Below are 20,587 nucleotides of genomic sequence, written 5' to 3' on the forward strand. Positions count from 1 at the left end.
CAAAGGGTTCGCAGCTAAGCCTGTGAACTTCGATCCCTCAGGCTGTACTGCATCAACAAGCGACATCAGTGTGTAAAGAATATCACCACATGGGCTCAGGAACACTTCAGAAACCCACTGTCAGTAACTACAGTTGGTCTCTACATCTGTAAGTGCAAGTTAAAACTCTCCTATGCAAGGCGAAAACCGTTTATCAACAACACCCAGAAACGCTGTCGGCTTCGCTGGGCCTTAGCTCATCTAAGATGGACTGATACAAAGTGGAGAAGTGTTCTGTGGTCTGACGAGTCCACAATTGTTTTAAGAAACTGTGGACGTCGTGTCCTCCGGACCAAAGAGGAAAAGAACCATCCGGATTGTTATAGGCGCAAAGTTGAAAAGCCAGCATCTGTGATGGTATGGGGGTGTATTAGTGCCCAAGACATGGGTAACTTACCGGTACACATCTGTGAAGGCGCCATTAATGCTGAAAGGTACATACAGGTTTTGGAGCAACATATGTTGCCATCCAAGCAACGTTACCATGGACGCCCCTGCTTATTTCAGCAAGACAATGCAAAGCCACGTGTTACATCAACGTGGCTTCATAGTAAAAGGGTGCGGGTACTAGACTGGCCTGCCTGTAGCCCAGACCTGTCTCCCATTGAAAATGTGTGGCACATTATGAAGCCTAAAATACCACAACGGAGACCCCGGACTGTTGAACATCAAGCAAGAATGGGAAAGAATTCCACCTGAGAAGCTTAAAAAATGTATCTCCTCAGTTCCCAAACGTTTATTGAGTGTTGTTAAAAGGAAAGGCCATGTAACACAGTGGTGAACATGCCCTTTCCCAACTACTTTGGCAGGTGTTGCAGCCATGAAATTCTAAGTAAATTATTATTTGGAAGAAAAAAAATTAAGTTTATGAGTTTGAACATCAAATATCTTATCTTTGTAGCATATTCAACTGAATATGGGTTGAAAAGGATTTGCAAATCATTGTATTCCGTTTATATTTACATCTAACACAATTTCCCAACTCATATGGAAAGGGGGTTTGTACAAACAAAACATGAAATGTGGGCTAATACTTTACAGATACTGTAATATGATTGTTCATGTTTTTCAGTCAGTACAGATTGGTGTCGTATGCATTACAAACGCAAAACGTGTATCAATTTAGCTTATCTCTCGCCGTTGTTAGCTTTTACGGCTAATACCGAAGCGCGCCGATGTGTTAGTACGGTAGAAAAATTGATTGCTCCCATTCGCTGCATTGCTAGCCACCAAGAATGAGACCATTTTTACATGTTAGGATGAAAACAAAACAAAAAAACTTTGTCTTTCATTATTATTGTGAACGATAGCTAAAATAAGAAAATTAAAAAAAAAAAAAAAAAAAAAGTGCATTTCCCTTTAAAGATACACTTTATGAATAAAGAATCCATTGAAAATTTGTTCGAAGAATCCAAGAGATGAAGCTTGGATATTCTTTAGAGTAGGCAGTGTACATTACAATAAAGCCTATTTTGCACATTTGGGTATGTAATGTTGGCAAGATGCTGATACGTTTCTATCATATTACTTATTTTTCAACTTCCATCCTCCCTATTATAAATTACACAGATGGTAAATCAATGATTTAGTACAACACCTTCATTGCAATTTTTGGTAAAAACTATTGCAGAATCAAGCATCTCAAAAAGGCTTGCAAGATCCTGAGAACATTCCCCCAATTACATTTTGTAATTTCCCTTTGTGAAACAATTTTTATACTTGTGCAAAATAACAAATTTAACATAATTAAACATGAATTTGCATGTCTTCCTGACACATGACCAGCCATTATATTCTTATTAACAGAGCAGGAAAGGGTTAGAAACACATGTGTGGTAAAATTTCATATAAAGTGCACTGTCATCACTTTTCACACACGAAACAAGACCCCTACCAATAGCGGGGCCCTACACAGGAGCAGCCCTGGGTAAAAGCCATGCCAATGAAGCATATTTTGTTTTGATTCGTCAAAACCCTGTGCTTAGGGTTATGGTTACAAAAAACATTGATAGCAAATTTATAAAATCCCAAACTAACGCAATGAAATAATTCTCAAAATGTTGCAACTTTTGGAAAAAAGCTGCTGCGAAATAAGCTATTTTAGGCTGCGACAATAGCAGTAACAAAAAAAGCCTGTAAAATCCTGGAGGGACTGAACAATGCACACAGCGTGAAGGTACCGTATTTTTCGGACTATAAGTTGCAGTTTTTTTCATAGTTTGGCCAGTGCGATTTATATATGTTTTTTTCCTTATTTATTATGCATTTTCGGCAGGTGCGACTTATACTCCGAAAAATACGGTATATAAAAATATCGTGTTAAAAATATTAGAGCCCCCATGCGACAAATTCCCAAGTAATGAGTAAAGCAGTAATATTCCACCCGATTGGTGAGATCATCCAGATTGGTCCAATTGAATAACCCGGTCTTCTCGTCTTGAACGCTCCGCCTCAAACACCAGCAAGTGGCTTTTCAGCGACTCCTCAGCATCAGAAATTATTAAGGATGGGTCATTGTTCTGTGCGCAGACACATCATATGCCAATCAATATACTTAGATACTTCACCTATGGGAACAATGAGCACTTACCGTCACAGCAGAAATAAAAGAGTCTATCAGGAGGTAATCTGCTCCACCGTGTCCAGTCAGGCCAAACTCCTCATGGGCGTTTACCGCCGCCACATGTTTGATGGTTTTCTGGGTCAGAAAGTCAAAGACGCGAACCTCGTTGTCTGAAAACGACAACTCCCCCTGAAAAAGACAATTGATATATTGTACAGTCCAGTTTTAGATTGGGGTGAAATGACTATGACCGTAGTTGCCAGGTCCCTGACATTTCGCTTGATGGCAGCCATGTTTTTCAACCATCCAAAAAAGTGCAGTTCCCCTTTAAGGTGGCAAAGAATAGTTGACATAGTCAATAACATAATCAAAATTAATCAAAAAAGGTTTACTATCGTTGAATAGTTGTCAAATAAAATGTTTATTTATATAAATAATAATAATAAATAAAACATTTTTATTTATAGTAGCCTTTTTATTGGGACATTTCCAAGAGCTACAGGTTACAAAAAAGATTTCTAAAAAATATCACTAAGGTAAAAAAAAAAAGAAAATAGAAACAAGCAGCTTAAGCTAAACAAAAAATGTAAAATGTTTAAAAGAAGGTAAATTGTGTATGTTTACATTGTTATTCCTTTAGGTAAAAATGTTTGCGAAATAACCGTACTGAATACATTTATTTTTTGCACTACTTTGTTGAATAAAGTAAAACTATTTGTTTCTCAGAAATGTGTTATTTTTGTTACAATGGAATTTACTGTAACGGGTTTTTAAAACAAGTTAAAATCAAGTCACAGGCTCAATGTCAAACTCAAATGTGTACAGCAGATTATATAAGCAATAATAGTTTGACTAGTCAAAAATAATAATCACTAAAATAATAATTAGTGCCAGCCCTAGTGACTACTACAGTTGAGTCAAACAGGGGTGTTATAGCAGCGCCACCATGTGGTGTATTTGTCAGGAGAATAATAGCACGGGCAAGTAGGCAACACAGTGTACATGTTTTGACATATTTCTCCCCCTTACACAAATACGTACAGTCATGTGAAAAAATGAGTTATTACTATTATATTGTACCATGCTGCCATAGATTGTGGTTCTTCGAACGCAGTGCTGCTCGGTGAAAGCCACCATAGAAAAAGCTGCTGTCAGACCACCTTCAAACTCCATGTTGACAACCTGGATGAGTAACAGGGGATTATTGTTATTGAAGTAAGAACACTGATAGTTGTGTACTTAGATGTTATGATATGCCTTTCCTAGTGAGAACATTTAACAACCAATAGTAAGTTTAGTAGCACCGGTGCTACTAAATGGACAAAAAATGTGTTGCACAGAAGAAAAAAAAATAGTAGCAATATGAAATGTCACAATTTAATTATTAACACTGAATGTACACTCATACATATGAACACAATGTCATCTTAAAGCCTACTGTAACTCTAAATTTAACACAGAACATCCCTAAACTGTGCTAGCACTGTCGCTAACACGAGTGTAAGCCGCCACTTTCACATGGTCACATACTTGCCAACCTTGAGACCTCCGATTTCGGGAGGTGGGGTGTGTGGTCGGGGGTGGGGCGGGGGCATGGTTAAGAGGGGAGGAGTATATTTACAGCTAGAATTCACCAAGTCAAGTATTTCATATATATATATATATATATATATATATATATATATATATATATATATATATATATATACACACACACACATACATACATACATACATACATACATACATACATATATATATATATATATATATATATATATATATATATATATATATATATATATATATATATATATATATATATAAAAACTTATTTTAGGGATGTCCGATAATGGCTTTTTGCCGATATCCAATATTCCGATATTGTCCAACTCTTTATTTACTGATACCGATATCAACCGATATATACAGTCGTGGAATTAACACATTATTATATTATAATTTATTATAATTATAATTTGGACAACCAGGTATGGTGAAGATAAGTTACTTTTTTTTTAAATTAATAAAATAAAATAAGATAAATAAATCAAAAACATTTTCTTGAATAAAAAAGAAAGTAAAACAATATAAAAACAGTTACATTGAAACTAGTAATTAATGAAAATTAGTAAAATTAACTGTTAAAGGTTAGTACTATTAGTGGACCAGCAGCACACACAATCATGTGTGCTTACGGATTGTATCCCTTGCAGACTGTATTGATATATATTGATATATAATGTAGGAACCAGAATATTAATAACAGAAAGAAACAACCCTTTTGTGCGAAATGGGGGAGGAAGGTTTTTTGGGTTGGTGCACTAATTGTAAGTGTATCTTGTGTTTTTTATGTTGATTTAATAAAAAAAAACGATACCGATAATAAAAAAAACAATACCAAGAATTTCCAATATTACATTTTAACACATTTATCGGCCGATATTATCGGACATCTCTAATATATATATATAGCTAGAATTCACTGAAAGTCAAGTATTTCATGTATATATATATATATATATATATATATATATATATATATATATATATATATATATATATATATAAATAAAACAAATACTTAAATTTCAGTGTTCATTTATTTACACATATACACTCATCTACTCATTGTTGAGTTAAGGGTTGAATTGTCCATCCTTGTTCTATTCTCTGTCACTATTTTTCTAACCATGCTGAACACCCTCTCTGATGATGCATTGCTGTGTGGCACGCACAAAAGTGCTTTCATCAAATGCACTAGAGTCTGGAATCTTCCATCTTTCCCTAGCATGGCCCAAAACCGGTCAATCTTTGCTTCCTGAGGAAGATCTTCACTGCCAAGCACTTGGTAGTCCACTACTTCTTCCCGGAGGCTATCCAGGTCCAATCGCAGCTGCGGCTTGGAACTTACAAGCGTATTTGTTCATCTTACTCGTCGTCGCCATGGCTGTATCTTCCTCGTTCTTCTGCTTCGTCTCCTTGTTGTGTGCGCAGTTGTGCACTGAACTCTCTAAAAGCCGTAGATGTTATTGTCACATATGCATGTACAGTAGATGGCAGTATTGTCCTGTTTAAGAGTGTCACAACATTGCTGTTTACAGACAAACTGCTTTACGGTAGACGAAAACGTGACTGCTGTTATGTGTTGTTGCCGCGCTGGGAGGACGTTAATGAAACTGCCTAACAATAAACCCACATAAGAAACCAAAAACTCGCCCTCGATCATTCTACAGTTATAACGTGATTGGGCAGGCACGCTGTTTATATTGTGGGAAAGCGGACGTGAAAACAGGGTGTCCTCACTCAGGTCCGCATGGAGCAGGAGGGGGCGTGGCCTCCAGCTCTGGCTGAAAATCGGGAGATTTTCGGGAGAATATTTGTCCTGGGAGGTTTTCGGGAGAGGCGCTGAATTTCGGGAGTCTCCCGGAAAATTCGGGAGGGTTGGCAAGTATGCACATGGATCAACAGACTACGACGGTACCACTGGCTTATACGGCGTTGGGTGGGTGCTACAAATTGTGAGTACAAATATTTTATTTCTTAATTTTTTCATGTTTCATTTGTTTTATACAATTCTTTTAATTTTGACAGTACCACGTAAGATACGTTTTAATTTGCTGAAGCGGGTTTATTTAATGTTAAATGCGCAGAGAACTAGACAGTTTTGTCCACTGTTGAGGTGATTCAATCCCCAGTAGTGTGCAAGTGTGTTTCTGTATAGTATCTCCAGCCGTGTCCATGTGGTGACATAAATTACGGTATTTTGAGAGGTGAAGTCGGACTAAGTAGGACATCACCGAAGGCCCAGGTGAGAAACGCACGGCCCGCCACTGAATTTTACTATCAAACAAGACAAATGTTCCAAATTGCTAAAATCACTTTTTTCAAACTTCCAGGACTAGAAAATGCAACATTAAAATCCAAGTAGCCACAGAAACTAGAATTTCCCCCAGGACAAGATGACCAAAGCCAAGGAGTTTATGAATAAACGAGTATTTTCCAACCTGGTTACTGCAGACGTCGTTGTCACACTCATAGACACAGCGGCCATACGGACCAGTCTTCAGAGCCTCGGTTACGGTCTCGATGTCTGGGGCGGCACTGTCACATATGATGGACACCGGCCAGCCCGTGTAGCCCTAAAACAAACAAACAAACAAACACGTTATATAAGCACAGTGGACAACGTAAACAACAGCGTGCTGACCTGCTTCACTGGGTTCAGGTAGATTTTGCAAGCAGAGTAAGGACAGGTGTCTTCTACTGAACAGTCCAGGCAGCGATTGGCAGCCCCTGTTGGCTGATGGCGCTTTTTTTTTTACCATACAAGACCACCAAAACGACAATTGTATTTACTTTTGTAAGTAAAACGATATACCTTGTGATTTTTACTAAAGTGGCTGACAAATCCAAACGACGTCACTTTCAAACACCTGCCGAAAAACAAAATGTAATGTCATCCTTTGTCTTGTGTGTGTGGCAAACAAAATGTCACAATCAGAGGATATTTTTAGATTTTAGGCCATTCCTAGTTGTGATACAGGTAAATATTAGAAGCTACAACACTGCATGTTTCCTAGTTTGCCGTCAGAAAAGGTCCCAATTTTCTTCAACGCAACACTGCAGATAATAAATGGATGCACGGTACCACTTTTAACTGGAGGTAGACTGTTGCGATTTTTGCATAATCTTCCTGGCCAACAACTTCCCTCAGTACTGTACGCAATGTCTCACTTGCGCCCTCCAGCCCAGTGATGGATCAGGTCTATGTCATGACAGGATTTGGCCAGAAGAGAGCAAGAGCTTTCGGCTTCATTTCTCCAGTTTCCACGGACGTAAGAGTGAGCGAAGTGATTAGAACCAATCTGAAGGGGAAAAAAATGCATTTACTGTGAAATCATAATGGCAACAACTGGACCTGTGTGACTGAAGTTGGCCAGCCCACCTTGTCTCAAACCTTTGTGCGGCAAACTTTTTTGTTTGTTTTTTTACGGTTTTTAAGTTAAGGTTTTATGGTATATTAAGGGTGTAACGGTACACAAAAATTTCGGTTCGGTACATACCTCGGTTTAGAGGTCACGGTTCGGTTCATTTTTGGTACAGTAAGAAAACAACAAAATATACATTTTTTGGTTAATTATTTACCAAATTTGTAAACAATGGCATTATCCTTTTAACATTGGGAACACTATAATAATTCTGCCCAAAAATAGAAATAGCTGTGTGTGTGATGGATGTGAGCCACCACTAAGCTGATCAGTGCAACAGCAGGCAGTCATGAATGCTAAGCATAATAATAACATACATATACACATATGGTCCATTGCCAGGGTTAATGTTGTCAACATATATACAGTAAAATAAAAACTAAATAAGATAAGGCTCAGAATGGTTTCTTAACAAAACCTTTCTACATATAAAGTGCTTTTTTTGATTGATTGATTGAGACTTTTATTAGTAGATTGCACAGTACAGTACATATTCCGTACAATTGACCACTAAATGGTAACACCCGAATAAGTTTTTCAACTTGTTTAAGTCGGGGTCCACGTTAATCAACATTAAACTGCCTCAAATTGTTGCTCAGATTAAATAAAATGACAAAACTTTTCTTCTACATATAAAAAGTGCAACATTAAACAGTTTCAAGTCAACTCAGCCTCAGATTAACTTTTCTTCCCCCCCCCAGCCTTTAACCCTGGTGACTTTCACTCAATCTTCATGTTTTTTGACAGGAAAATCAGTTTATCCACATTGTCTGCAGAAAGAGCAGCCCTGCTTGCAGTTACAATGTCTCCAGGTATTCCCTGGCTAACTTGGCAGTAAGAGGATATATGGGCTTATTGTTCTTCCACCATGGAAGTGTGTCAAAATCTAGTTTTTAATGCAATATGGTCTTAAATCTGCTGCTATAAAAACACCAAGGGCATTTGTTATTGCTTTAGCCCTGTCTGACTCGCCGAGGAAAGGCTGCTTTAATGCGGTGTTTGCACGACGCTCGTCTTTCTCTTCGTTGAAGCGTTGTTCACTTGGGGGTGGTGACGCTTCAAATTGGTTAGCATGTTTGACGTGTTGTCAGAAGCATACCCTACCGCTGCTGAACAATGTCGGCAAACCTCCGTCCTCCAAGCCGGAGTGTTCCCAAACGGGAGATCTTAACGAGGCAGGAGGGTCTTCCAGCTCTGGCTTTTACATGTTGTCATAGCCCGGTCGCTGCTAGCATGCCGTGTGATGTGCCTCGGTGTGCATTGTTTACACAACGTGCGGTATGCTACTTAATATGTCCGTGTGGAAACTCGTTCGGTACACCTCCGAACCGAACCGAAACCCCGTACCGAAACGGTTCAATACAAATACATGTACCGTTACACTCTTATGGTATATAAATGTAAGAATTCTCACCCAACCCTCTAACCATGTCAAAATCTCCCCCAAACGTGCTCCAAAAATATTTGGTCCAACTATTATAAATCTTAAGTTATTACAAATTACGACTCATAACCATGCCCCAGCCTTCCTAAAATGTCCTCAAACCAGTCCCTGGTTTGCTGCAAAACACTTTGGTGTAACTTTTACAATTTCCAAGTTATTAACAATTTATGATTCATAACCAGCTCTATAAAACGTTAATAAATAAATGGTAAATACTTTTGTATAGTGCTTTTCTACCTTCAAGGCACTCAAAGAGCTTTGACACTATTTCCACATTCACACACACATTCACACAGTGATGGCGGGAGGTGCGTTGGTAGAAGCCGGGGATCGAACCAGGAACCCTCAGGTTGCTGGCACAACCACTCTCCCAACTGCGCCACGCCGTTTACAAGTGTCTGAGTTAGTCTTATTAACTTACAATGGCATTCTTTTTGTATTGTTTCAGTTTCACAAATTCCTCAGTAGACTCACCAAGACGTCACTGTGGATGTATAGTCTGTTAAGCTGATTGGAGAGCGAGCTTCCGCAGCTAGTGGGTCCATGACGATGACCTATGTTTTGTTTGATCAGCTGTTTTACTGCCCTGTTCCAGGTTACCGCTCGGAAAACTATAATAGTTAGACCAATGATTTTTGCAGCAAAAATGTAGCAGAAACAAATGGGACAAGTTTGGGGAGATGTTGTCATAATTGGGGTCTAGTTATGATTAATAACACGTTAACATAAAACAACAAAAAAACTATAATAATTAGACCAAAGGTTTTTGCAGCACAAACATAGCACAGACGACTACTACTGGTTTGAGGAGATTTAGACAAGGTGGGGGGACTGGTTCTGAATATTGAAATGTTAATAACTTAAAAACTAATAGTTAAAGCAAAAATGTCTGCAGCAAAACATATGGGGGACAAGTTTGGGGTGATTTGGACAAGGTAGGTGATTGGATGAAATCACAAGTCAGAAAATTTATTTTAGAATAACTTAAAAACCGTAAAGGCACAAATGAAAATGTTTGCAGCACAGACGATTGGGACAAGTTTGGGGAGGTTTGGACAAGGGGGGGCTGGGGCAACATTACACAGGTGCAACCGCATCTACACTTTCACTCTTACCTGCTCCAAGTGCTGAATGTGGATCACGTCGCCAATGACGCCGCTGTCTAACAGCTCCTGGAAAAATCATTAATGGCATTTTAAAAAACTGTAATATGGCAGGAAAACGCACAATCGGACTTAAGGGAAGATGCAGCAGCTTGAGAAAAATCAAGAAAAACATTAAATAACTATTTTTTTATTTCCTACATGGAGAGAGTGGGTGAGCAGAAAACTTCACATAATAGGTAAGGCCCCTACTGGTATTACCGTAAATTACGGACTATAAGCCAGTCTTCTAGCCGTCCATAATTTTTTTTTTTAATTGTACAGATTCTTCATCATTACAAGCAACGTTTGCAAGTTTGACAGTATAACTAAAACTGCTTATACTTATTAAACCGTCCCATGTGTGATGTCTGTAGAAGTGTTTCCATGCATATTTTTATGTGCTATCATAATGTAATGAAGCTAGAGTTGTTAGTATTAGCTAATATGCTAACACGTTTACGAGTGTCTGTGTTAGTCCTATTAACTTACAATGGCATTCTTTTTCCTATTGTTTCAGTTTCACAAAATCCTCTGTAAACTCACCAAGACGTCACCGTGGATTTATTGAGTCTGTTTAGCTGATTGGAGAGCAAGCTTCCGCAGCGAGTGGGTCCATGACGATGACCTATGTTTTGTTTGATCATCTGTTTTACTGCCCTTTCACAGGTTACCGTTCAGAAACAATTAAGGTATGTAAAGAAACATTTACAAAATCTTACTGTGTAAGTAACTCATTTCACAACGTACATATCTGCGGCTTATAGTCCGGTGCAACTAACAGTATGGCGGCATGGCGTAGTGGGTAGAGCAACCGTGCCAGAAACCTGAGGGTTGCAGGTTCGCTCCCCGCCTCTTACCATCCAAAAAAATCGCTGCCGTTGTGTCCTTGGGCGGGACACTTCGCCCTTTGCCCCCGGTGCCACTCACACCGGTGAATTGAATGATGAATGATACGTGGTGGTGGTCGGAGGGGCCGTTGGCGCAAAATTGCAGCCACGCTTCCGTCAGTCTACCCCAGGGCAGCTGTGGCTATGAAAATAGCTTACCACCACCAGGTGTGAATGATTGATGGATTCTACATGTAAAGCGACTTTGGGTACTTAGAAAAGCGCTATATAAATCCGAGTTATTATTATTATTAACAGTATGGAATAATATTTTTTCTTCTAAAATTTAGTGGATGCGGCTTATATCGCAGTGCGCTCTATAGTCTGGAAAATACGGTATATCCTCTGAGAGGATGCTCACAGAGCCACACCTTTAAGAGACAGCCAAGTGCAAAGGCGAAGCTACCTTTATCTTGCAAATGGAGGGATGATACCGTAGTACATGACCCACGCACAGCATCACGCCGTTCTGAGAACACGTCCTCACGATCTCCAAGCAGTCCTCAACATTTGTCTGCAGTAGAGTGGTGGTCAAAATGGGAAGGGACACAACAAAATAGAGTTAGCAGTGAGCGGCAATTTTGTCAAAGCGCCACCAGATGGCAAAGTTTTTTGATTCTAAATATACAAACTTTTAATAATGTAAATATTAGGCATGTCCCGATAATATTTTTTGACTTCCGATATGATACCGAGGTTGGAGTCTTGGGTGTTGACCGATATCGATATAACAATCCGATACGGTATCAGCAGAAATCACAATACATACTTTTATTTTGTAGTGTGGAAATTTCAAAAAAGGTTGAGATGAGTTTGAGTTTATTTCGGACATGCATGTATACAACATGATACATCACAATTTCCAGTTTCTCTTTTCAACATGTTCGAAAAGGAGTAGGAAGAAGCAGAGCTTATTTAATCCTACCCCTTTTCTTTTACATAACAGTTGCTAAAACTTTTGTTCACTTCCTGTTCTCAATATACTCCATAAGTAATCACAATAAAAATAAATAAATAAATAATCGGTGAAGTAAGTTATATTTCATTTGATGAAATAAGTAAGATTATTTTGAGAATGAAAGAATGGATGGATGAAATACATTCAGAATGTTTATCATGGTTCTTCTTTGTACTTTGTAAACACTAAGTTTGAAGAGTTCCTTGAAGTGGATCATATTAGTACATTGTTTGATTGCTTTGCTTAATCCATTCCATAATTTAAATCCACATACAGATATACTGAAGGTCTTAAGTGTTGTACGTGCATACAAATGTTTTAAATTACATTTTTCTCTAAGATTATATTTCTCCTCTTTTTTTGAGAATAATTGTTGTAAATTCTTGGGTAGCAGGTTATAGTTTGTTTTGTGCATAATTTTAGCTGTTTGCAAATTCACTATGTCGTGGAATTTCAGTATCTTTGATTCAATAACTAAAGGATTTGTATGTTCTCTATATCCAACGTTATGTATTATTCTAACTGATCTGTTTTGTAACACCGTTAGTGAATGAAGTGTACTTTTGTAATTATTTCCCCATATTTCTACACAGTAACTCAGATATGGTAACACTAGCGAGCAGTAAAGGATATGAAGTGATTTTTGGTCTAGAACATGTTTTGCTTTATTCATTATTGATGTGTTTCTTGTGTTGAATATTTTTTACATGAGATTTCCAGTTCAATTTATCATCAATCCTTATACCTAGAAATTTGGTTTCATTTACTCTTTCAATTTCTATTCCGTCTATTTGTATTTGACTTTCTCTTCTACGGTTACCAAATAGCATTATTTTAGTTTTACTGACATTCAACAATAGTCTGTTTATGTCAAGCCATCTTTTTAATTTGTTAATTTCTTCTGTTATTATTTGTATTAGCTTCTGTGTGTTCTCTCCTGGACAAAACGCTGTTGTATCATCCGCAAACAATACTAACTTTAAATCTTTTGTAACTTTACTAATGTAATTTATATAGAGATTGAATAATTTAGGTCCTAGTAGTGATCCCTGAGGTACACCACAGGATATATTCAGCGTTGTAGATGTGTGTTCGCCGAGCTTCACGTATTGTTTCCTGTTCGTTAGATAACTTCTTATCCAGTTTAAGACTAACCCTCTGAAGGTAATTGCGCAACTGTAAATATCACAGCAAACATCTATAAGTAGAAAGGTTTTACACACAGCAAATAAGCGCGGAAATGGCATAAAAATATACGTCCTTTTAAAAATGTATTCTTTGGAAAAAAAAAAAATTCAAGCAAGTAAGCACGGAGATCGCCTAAAAAACAAACGCAGAATGAAATAGGGGTTTTTCAGTTCTCACTGTAAAGTGCTTCCAGTATCTTGAAAAGCACTAAATAAACCTAATCCATTATTATTATTATCGTTGATTATTGTTATAAAACGTATTCTTTAAGAAAAGTTTATGTGCAGCGAGTAAGTGCAGAGATCGCCTACAAAATGTCTTAGAAAAAATGTATTCTGAAAAGAATATATATAATAAATTAAGTGCAGCAAGTAAGCGCGGAGATGGCCTAAAAAAAACGTATTTTTGAAAATGTATTCTTAAAAAAATATATATATATTTATGCACAGCAAGTAAGCGCATGGCCTAAAAAAAGCTAATTTAAAAAATGTAGTCCTAAAAGAATAATAAATTACGCGCAGCCTAAAAAAATTATTTTAAAAATATATTATTTTAAAAATTATTTTAAAATTACGCCCAGTAAGTAAGCTCAATGAGTGCCTAAAAAACTTTTTTTTTTTAAATGTATTCCAAAAATATAAGAAGTTATGCACAGCAATATGCGCTGAGATGGCTTAAAAAGCTTATTTTTTTAAAAGGTATTCCTAAAAAAAAATTATAAATTTACGCGCAGCAAGTAAGCACAGAAATGGCCTAAAAAACGTATTTAAAGAAATATATTATAAAATATTACGCAAAGTAAGTAAGTGCGTAAATGGCCTAAAAAAATGTGTTCTTAAAACAACAACAACAACAAAATTGTGAGTTGTGGTAAGATTCCCATCCCCAATAAGTAGTACAGAATTTGTAAGCGCAATCACTCCAGGGGCGCCTCTAGGAATTTTTCAGAGGTGTAGCCAGATGGGGCCACTTTAAATCTTGGGCTGGCACACCAGAACTATAAACCATAATTTCATAATTGTATTCTACTGTTGTAGGAAACCGGCCTGTAGAAAACTAGCAGAAAGACTTAATTATACACCTACTGATGTACTTTAGTTTATGGTGTCATCTTGTTTTACTAAAGATTATTGTTACTTATTTACTCACATGTAGTCTTTAACTTATTTTGAAATTGTTGCTGTCTGAGCGTGCAAAGGCGTCAGAGAGGAAGAGCTGGTTGTGCATTCGAGATTAAATGCATAACTGATGCTACTAGAGTTTATACCGGACAGTGGGGTGGCGCCATTGAATCACTCACAGCCATTGGTTTCTCCAGTAGAATATGGAAGCCTTTCTTTGCAAAGGCCACTGCGGGCTCCTGTGACATGCAAACATGTTAGAGTGCTGCAGAACAGGAAGGGTAAGTCCACATACTCTAGTTATTGTTATTTACCTTATGAAGTTGGTCGGGAGTGCAAATCAAAACAGCGTCTGCACACTTGTCTCTTTGCACGAAAGTGTGCCAGTCTGCATTTTTAGAGGAGAAAGTGAGCATTACAAGTGAAAGAAGGAACAGCTATAGGTAAATCAGTTTGCTGCTCGCTCACCTTCACACAGGTTCTCGTCTGCTATGTTGTACAGTTGTCGGAACTTGGTGCGGGCAAACTTGCTGGGATCAGCGACTCCAACGACCTGCAATCACAAAGCGGTGTACATGATGCGTACTGCAAAACCCAAAATCAGTGAAGTTGGTACCTTGTGTAATTTAAAAAAAATACTTAAAATTTGTAATTATCGAATTATAATTATTTAATTAGTTCAGGATTTAATAAACTAGCCATTAAAGTCATTATTTAAAGATGTATTTCATTTTGTCCCTCCTTATATAATAACGAGCCAGTCTTTTGAACGGCTCTTTGACGACCGTACATTTTATTCCTACTTATTATTTGTGTATTTTTTTTCTGTGTTGGCAACACACTCTTGGGCTACAGTTTCTTTTCTTTTTTTTTTTTTTTAAACGAAATGTTTACAACGAAAACAGTACAAATATAAATTTATAGTCAATATTTCAGAATAATTACCACCACTAAAGTAATATTGGTGTAGATTTAAATGACATCTTACATCTGCTACCAGTAATTGTTTCCTTGATTAAAAAAACACAAAAAACTACTGTATAATTATGGGGGGCAAATTAAGACTAAATTAAATAGATACATAAATATTTAAAGAATTAAGTGGGTCAATAATTATTTATAATTGGAGTTAAATACATAAACGTATTATTGAATGTGTATTTTTTTATATATATATATAAAATTACATTTAATGAATTCATTTCATTACTGACACAGTTCTGTATTTACTTTTAAAAATGTATTTAATGTTGCCCCATTTGGCTCTCCATATGTAATAACAACGCATACTTGCCAACCCTCACGAATTTTCCGGGAGACTCTTGAATTTCAGTGCCTCTCCCGAAAATCTCCCGGGACAACCATTCTCCCGAATTTCTCCCAATTTCCAGCCGGACCTTCAGGTCCGTGCGGACCTGAGTGAGGACAGCCTGTCGTCACGTCCGCTTGGCCAACCAAAAAGTAACCACAGAACACTATTGTTCTGTGCTTACTTTTTGGTTGGCTAAAAGGTTTACGTTGTATTGCGCACCCTGACGGCAAGTGTGGTAGTCGGTTCTGAAGTATGAAGTAAAGAGACGTAACTTCGTCACCTCGCCTGGTTATTGACTCCAACCCAGAATATTATACTGCCCATACCTATGCTCCTTCAAAGGCTGTGCTACTGGCTGCAAAGCATTGCACTTTCAACCACAACAATGAGTAGAGAGGAGTGTTATGTGTGTATATGTGTAAACAAATGAACACTGAAATTCAAGTATTTATATATATATATATATATATATATATATATATATATATATATATATATATAGCTAGAATTCACTGAAAGACAACTATAAATATACTCCCCCCCCCCTCCCCAAATCTCCCGAATTTGGAGGTCTCAAGGTCGGCAAGTATGTAACAACGAGACAGTCTTTTAAACGGCTCTTTGAAAGGAACCCCAAATCTAATAGATGAAAGGCACACTTTAGTAACAATATGTAATTCATATACGGCTGACGTAATATTAACATGAAATATGTAAGAGGGCATACCTGCACACGGTCCGGGTGGATGATTGCATAGCGGGAGTAAATGCTCCCTCGGCAGCCTGCTCCGACTACGATGATGCGGACAGGTGGACTCATGTTGACAACAACCTCTCACTGCCCAAAATGAACGTCCAAAGGCCAAGGAAAAGTGTTGTATGTCTTTGGGCGTTCGCTCGTTTCAGCACCTGCTGGTCAGACCTGCTGAATGAACTTTATATATTCAAATCGCAGATAAGCCACGCCTACCTTGTGCTGCGTTCACGGCTCCTTCGAAATTTCAGCTTTTGTTCTCGGGAGGTAAACAGGGTTGGTCCGTGTACATTCCGTTCAGTCTAGTTCCAATTCTGAAACGCAAACCAAAAAACTCAATTAGGGCCGTTTTTCGATGTGTATTATATATGGCAGATTTTAAAACAAACAAAAAAGGGTTGATTTGCAATCAAATATTGCCATATTTTCCAGATAAACACAAAAATCAAATTTATGTTCATCCAAAATGAAAGGTTATCTGTGTGATGACAAATTGAACCGAAAGCAGTATTTTAGCTTTTCAGTCCGTGTACCTTCCGTTCGTTCTATTTCCAATTCTTAAATGCAAATCAAAAAACACATTTTTTTCTATTTTCATTTCTGAAACAAAAGTTTGACAACTATTTAATGAGACTTTTTTTTAAACGCCTGCTGAACAAAGATGGTCCGTGTACTTTCCGTTCATTCTATTTCCAATTCTGACACGCAAATTAAAAAAAATACGATTTTTATTATATATGGCAGATTGTAAAACAAACAAAAAAATGTTGATTTCCAATCAAATATTGCCATATTTTCCAGATAAACACAAAAATCCAATTTATGTTCATCCAAAATGAAAGGCTATCTGTGTGATGACAAATTGAACCGGAAGCAGTATTTTAGCTTTTCAGTCCGTGTACATTCCGTTCATTCTATTTCCAATTCTTAAATGCAAATCAAAAAACACATTTTTTTCTATTTTCATTACTGAAACAAAAGTTTGACAACTATTTAATGAGACTTTTTTAAAACGCCTGCTGAACAAAGATGGTCCGTGTACCTCCGTTCACTCTATTTCCAATTCTGACACGCAAATTAAAAAAATCGATTTTTATTATATATGGCAGATTCTAAAACAAACAAAAAATGGTTGATTTTCACTAAAATGTGGCCATAAAATTGGATTTTGTGCTGTTTTCAATTTATAGATTTAAATGTTTCCAGATAAACACACAATATAAATAAAAAAAATGTTCATCCAACATTTATCGTTGTGATGACAAATTGAACCGGAAGCAGTATTTTAGCTTTTTCTTTACGTTTAGCATGTTTTTAACATAACGGTAACGTTTTTGTTCAGCAGGCGTCCTGTTGTCGTTTTTTTTTAAAGTATCATTAAATAGTTGTCCAACTTTTGTTTCAGAAATGAAAATAGAAAAAATGGCCCGAAATGTATTTATTATTTGCATTTAAGAATTGGAAATAGAATGAACGGAAGATACACGGACCTTTTCCTTCGCGTTTAAAATGTTTTGTCATCACCGTGACATCTTTGTTCAGCAGTCAATCAATCAATCAGTGTTATACATCGATGGCAGCGAACCTCGACTTGCGTGATAGCATCAAGACAAGACGTATGACAGCGTGTAGCCTTCAGTAACATTTATTAATGGCAGACTGCAACAACGAACAGCTTGGACGCTCGGCCATGTTTTCATCACACACACCCGTATTGGTGCCACAGTGAAACGTCACTTCCTGGTGCACAGCACTCCAAAATAAAAGCGTACATTATAACAAGTAAAGGCGCAGTCACGTTATTATGTTCAACAATGTCGTTTAAAAAAAGTGTCATTAAAAAGTTGTCCAAATTTTGTTTCAGAAATGAAAATAGAAAAAAATGGTCCGAAATTATTTTTTTGATTTGCACCCCAAAAGGGACAAGCGGTAGTAAATGGATGGATGAATGGATGGAAGGTACAAGGACCTTAAACGCAAAGGAAAAGCTAGAATACTGCTTCCGGTTCAATTTGTCATCACACAGATAACCACACATTTTTTCATTTTGGATGAACATTTTTTTCGATTTTTGTGTTTAACTAAACAATTAAATTCCGTAAAAGGAAAACTTTATGACAATATTTTAATGAACATCATCAACCTTTTTTGTGTATTTTAAAATCTGACTTATATAATAAAAATCGAAAAACAGCCCTCATTTTATTTTTTGATTTGAGTTTCAGAATTGGAAATAGAATGAACGGAACGTACACGGACCTACTTTAGTTTGTAACTTAAGTGTTTTGTTTAATTGAACGATTGTACACACAAACAATATATATTCACAATGTACAAACAAATTAAAGCACTTTTATGAGATAGGCTCCAGCGCCCCCCGCGACCCCAAAGGGAATAAGCGGTAAAAAATGGATGGATGGATAGTACATTCCAATATTTTCAAATATCCACCAGGTTGAGCAAACATCGTCTTTATACAAACAAAACATGTAAAACAAAATAAAGTAAAAGACAATACAAATAGATACAAATATACAAAATACAAACAATTGGGCGAATCCAACTCTTTTGATTGATTGATTGAAACTTGTATTAGTAGCTTGCACAGTACAGTACATATTCCGTACAATTGAAATTTTCAACTTGTTTAAGTCGGGGTCCACGTAAAACAATTCATGGTAAACGTCAATTAGTCCAATAAAGGCATTATATTAAGTTGTTTTTCTACTTTTAACCATTTTCCAAGATTTGATTAATAATTTGAAATAATTGTTTATTGGTTATACTTTCAGAAATCGACATGTATGACAACATAAGCTTGCAACATAATAATATTAACACGCATTTCTAGGTTACTATCTTTTTTAAATATACCAAATGTAATCTCTTCTATCTTTCAGCCAAACTCTGATCTCCTCCCAAAACAAATATGCAGTATCACAACTTGCACCTGGCTCGCTGACAATAAGCTATCCATACACTTGGGTAAACCGGAATCCATCCTGTTTGGGTCCCACATCAACCTTAAGAAAGTCAATGACTTCACGATAAAAGTGGGTGACATTGTTATCACCAGGAAAGATCGAGGTCACCTACCTAGGTTCCATTCTAGAGGCTAATCTTTCCTGTGATAAAATGGCAACTAAGGTAATCAAAAAGGTCAATCAACGAACAAGATTTATCTATAGAATCTCCTCTCTGGTCAACAAAAGCACCATGAAGATTCTAGCGGGAACTCTCGTTCAACCATTTTTTGATTACGCATGCACCTCCTGGTACCCTATAGACCAGTGGTTCTTAACCTTGTTGGAAGTACCGAACCCCACCAGTTTCATATGCGCATTCACCGAACCCTTCTTTAGTGAAAAATAAGATGTTTTTTTTTCAAATTCAAGACAAAGTTATATGTTTTTGGTAACACTTTAGTATGGGGAACATATTCTGAGTAACAAAGACTTAATTTAGAGTTATTTGGTCAGGGTTAGGGTTAGAGGGTTAGGGTTACAATAAGGCCATGCCAAATAAGGCATTAATAAGTACTTAATAATGACTAGTTAAGAGCCAATATGTTACTAATTTGCATGTTAATAAGCAACTAATTAATGATGAATATGTTCCCCATACTAAAGTGTTACCTTGTTTTTTTACTGGTGCACAAAATGAACCGTGCATGAACATCACCTTGTTCAAACAACAAAACCAACACAGTGCATAAACTCACAACAAATTACACACCTGCAAATCAGTGTGACTTTTGCTGTTGCCAATAGGGAGAAGTTTTTATTTACACGATGAGTCGGGTGTGTCTTGACCTCCGCCGAACCCTTGAGCCCGACTCACCGAACCCCTAGGATTCGATCGAACCCAGGTTAAGAACCACTGAGCTAGACTCTCTGGCGGTGGTGTCAGAGAGGAGAAGTCTAGCAAAACTCCAAGCCATTATGGACAACACCTCCCAGCCACTACACTCGGACCTTGCGGGGAGAATGAGCACGTTCAGTGGAAGGCTCAGACTCCCAAAATGCAACACGGAACGACACAAGAGGTCCTTCATACCGACAGCCATCAGACTGTATAATGCATATGTCATACTTGCCAACCTTGAGACCTCTGATTTCGGGAGGTGGGGGGAGAGGGATGGGGTGGGCGTGGTCGGGGGTGGGGCGGGGGCGTGGTTAGGGGCGT

The 20,587-nt window shown here is 37.3% G+C and overlaps 2 protein-coding genes across 5 annotated transcripts in view; one reads left to right on the forward strand and one right to left on the reverse strand.

Moving 5' to 3' along the window:
* The window catches only part of LOC133616341 (outer dynein arm-docking complex subunit 1-like), a 36,818-nt gene extending 30,265 nt beyond the window's left edge, over positions 1-6,553 (forward strand). The window contains exon 15 of one of the 2 annotated variants that reach the window (XM_061975496.1): positions 5,913-6,553. The gene's annotated coding sequence lies outside the window, so the exon portion shown is untranslated. Of the gene's footprint in view, positions 1-5,393; positions 5,888-5,912 lie in introns of those variants that run through there. The other variant, XM_061975504.2, reaches the window with a different exon arrangement.
* On the reverse strand, positions 1,640-18,105 carry LOC133616359 (putative oxidoreductase YteT). 3 transcript variants are annotated; one of them, XM_061975520.1, is made up of 15 exons: positions 17,988-18,105; positions 16,619-16,716; positions 16,376-16,557; positions 14,805-14,889; positions 14,651-14,724; positions 14,516-14,575; positions 11,476-11,583; positions 10,153-10,209; positions 7,340-7,470; positions 6,984-7,038; positions 6,813-6,905; positions 6,610-6,744; positions 3,683-3,784; positions 2,630-2,791; positions 1,640-2,558 (listed from the first exon to the last, which is right to left on the reverse strand). In XM_061975520.1, the coding sequence occupies exons 3-15, from the start codon at positions 16,466-16,468 to the stop codon at positions 2,436-2,438; spliced, it is 1,278 nt and encodes a 425-aa protein (XP_061831504.1). In that variant the 5' UTR covers positions 16,469-16,557; positions 16,619-16,716; positions 17,988-18,105; the 3' UTR covers positions 1,640-2,435. The 3 variants fall into 3 exon arrangements, with proteins under 3 accessions (XP_061831504.1, XP_061831515.1, XP_061831522.1); XM_061975531.1 differs by having other exon boundaries at positions 16,376-16,560; XM_061975538.1 differs by lacking the exons at positions 16,619-16,716; positions 17,988-18,105 and having other exon boundaries at positions 16,376-16,570.
* Positions 18,106-20,587: the final 2,482 nt, after the last annotated feature.

Source organism: Nerophis lumbriciformis, linkage group LG01 (assembly GCF_033978685.3).
Source record: "Nerophis lumbriciformis linkage group LG01, RoL_Nlum_v2.1, whole genome shotgun sequence".
NCBI classification, from domain to species: Eukaryota; Metazoa; Chordata; class Actinopteri; order Syngnathiformes; family Syngnathidae; genus Nerophis; species Nerophis lumbriciformis.